The sequence below is a fragment of the Echiichthys vipera genome, assembly GCF_963691815.1.
Source record: "Echiichthys vipera genome assembly, chromosome: 10".
Taxonomy (NCBI): domain Eukaryota; kingdom Metazoa; phylum Chordata; class Actinopteri; order Perciformes; family Trachinidae; genus Echiichthys; species Echiichthys vipera.
The window spans coordinates 32,967,657-32,970,156 of record NC_139835.1 but is presented as its reverse complement, the minus strand read 5'-3'; the positions used below and the strand labels follow the sequence as shown (position 1 = coordinate 32,970,156).

General features: G+C 35.2%; 1 protein-coding gene across 1 annotated transcript in view; it reads right to left on the bottom strand.

Annotated features, from left to right (window-relative positions):
• The window catches only part of itgav (integrin, alpha V), a 42,179-nt gene that overhangs the window by 26,075 nt on the left and 13,604 nt on the right, over nucleotides 1-2,500 (bottom strand). The window contains 1 exon segment of the mRNA XM_083920988.1: nucleotides 191-239. Within this exon segment, the coding sequence (XP_083777114.1) occupies nucleotides 191-239 (49 nt within the window).

Here is a 2,500-nt window from a genome sequence, read left to right as displayed (position 1 = left end):
GAGAGAGGACGTCAGAGAACACACACACACACAGACACACACACACACACACACACACACACACACACACACACACACACACACACACACACAGACACACACACACACACACACACACACACACACACACACACACACACACACACACACACACACACACACACACACACACACACACACACACACACACCCTGCCAGTAGAAGCTGCCTGGTCCTCCCACCACGACTCTGTTGTTTTTCTGAAACCACAAAGAAAAACATTTTTATTTTTCAAACGTTACAGAAAAACAACAGGTTTAAGTTAACAGGTTAAAGTTAACAGGTTAAAGTTAACAGGTTAAAGTTAACAGGTTGGAGTTAACAGGTTAGAGTTAACAGGTTAGAGTTAACAGGTTAAAGTTAACAGGTTAGAGTTAACAGGTTAAAGTTCACAGGTTGGAGTTAACAGGTTCGAGTTAACAGGTTAAGGTTAACAGGTTAAAGTTAACAGGTTAAAGTTAACAGGTTAGAGTTAACAGGTTAGAGTTAACAGGTTAGAGTTAACAGGTTAAAGTTACCAGGTTAAAGTTAACAGGTTAAAGTTAACAGGTTTCAGTTAACAGGTTAAAGTTAACAGGTTAGAGTTAACAGGTTAAAGTTAACAGGTTAGAGTTAACAGGTTAAAGTTAACAGGTTGGAGTTAACAGGTTAGAGTTAACAGGTTTAAGTTAACAGGTTAGAGTTAACAGGTTAGAGTTAACAGGTTAGAGTTAACAGGTTGGAGTTAACAGGTTGGAGTTAACAGGTTAGAGTTAACATGTTAGAGTTAACAGGTTAAAGTTAACAGGTTAGAGTTAACAGGTTAGAGTTAACATGTTAGAGTTAACAGGTTAAAGTTAACAGGTTAAAGTTAACAGGTTAAAGTTAACAGGTTAAAGTTAACAGGTTAAAGTTAACAGGTTAAAGTTAACAGGTTAGAGTTAACATGTTAGAGTTAACAGGTTAAAGTTAACAGGTTAAAGTTAACAGGTTGGAGTTAACAGGTTAGAGTTAACAGGTTTAAGTTAACAGGTTGGAGTTAACAGGTTCGAGTTAACAGGTTAAAGTTAACAGGTTAAAGTTAACAGGTTAGAGTTAACAGGTTAGAGTTAACAGGTTAAAGTTAACAGGTTAAAGTTAACAGGTTAAAGTTAACAGGTTAGAGTTAACAGGTTAAAGTTCACAGGTTGGAGTTAACAGGTTCGAGTTAACAGGTTAAGGTTAACAGGTTAAAGTTAACAGGTTAAAGTTAACAGGTTAGAGTTAACAGGTTAGAGTTAACAGGTTAGAGTTAACAGGTTAAAGTTACCAGGTTAAAGTTAACAGGTTAAAGTTAACAGGTTTCAGTTAACAGGTTAAAGTTAACAGGTTAGAGTTAACAGGTTAAAGTTAACAGGTTAGAGTTAACAGGTTAAAGTTAACAGGTTGGAGTTAACAGGTTAGAGTTAACAGGTTTAAGTTAACAGGTTAGAGTTAACAGGTTAGAGTTAACAGGTTAGAGTTAACAGGTTGGAGTTAACAGGTTGGAGTTAACAGGTTAGAGTTAACATGTTAGAGTTAACAGGTTAAAGTTAACAGGTTAGAGTTAACAGGTTAGAGTTAACATGTTAGAGTTAACAGGTTAAAGTTAACAGGTTAAAGTTAACAGGTTAAAGTTAACAGGTTAAAGTTAACAGGTTAAAGTTAACAGGTTAAAGTTAACAGGTTAGAGTTAACATGTTAGAGTTAACAGGTTAAAGTTAACAGGTTAAAGTTAACAGGTTGGAGTTAACAGGTTAGAGTTAACAGGTTGGAGTTAACAGGTTAGAGTTAACAGGTTAGAGTTAACAGGTTAGAGTTAACAGGTTGGAGTTAACAGGTTCGAGTTAACAGGTTAAGGTTACCAGGTTAGAGTTAACAGGTTAAAGTTAACAGGTTAAAGTTAACAGGTTAGAGTTAACAGGTTAGAGTTAACAGGTTAGAGTTAACAGGTTAAAGTTAACAGGTTAAAGTTAACAGGTTAAAGTTAACAGGTCTCAGTTTACAGGTTAGAGTTAACAAGTTAAAGTTAACAGGTTAGAGTTGACAGGTTAAAGTTAACAGGTTAAAGTTAACAGGTTTCAGTTAACAGGTTAGAGTTAACAGGTTAAAGTTAACAGGTTAGAGTTAACAGGTTAGAGTTAACAGGTTAGAGTTAACAGGTTAAAGTTAACAGGTTAAAGTTCACAGGTTAGAGTTAACAGGTTAAGGTTAACAGGTTAGAGTTAACAGGTTAAGGTTAACAGGTTAGAGTTAACAGGTTAAAGTTAACAGGTCAAAGTTAACAGGTTAGAGTTAACAGGTTAAAGTTAACAGGTTAAAGTTAACAGGTTAAAGTTAACAGGTTTCAGTTAACAGGTTAGAGTTAACAGGTTAAAGTTAACAGGTTAGAGTTAACAGGTTAGAGTTAACAGGTTAAAGTTCACAGGTTAGAGTTAACAGGTTAAAGTTAACAGGTTAGAGT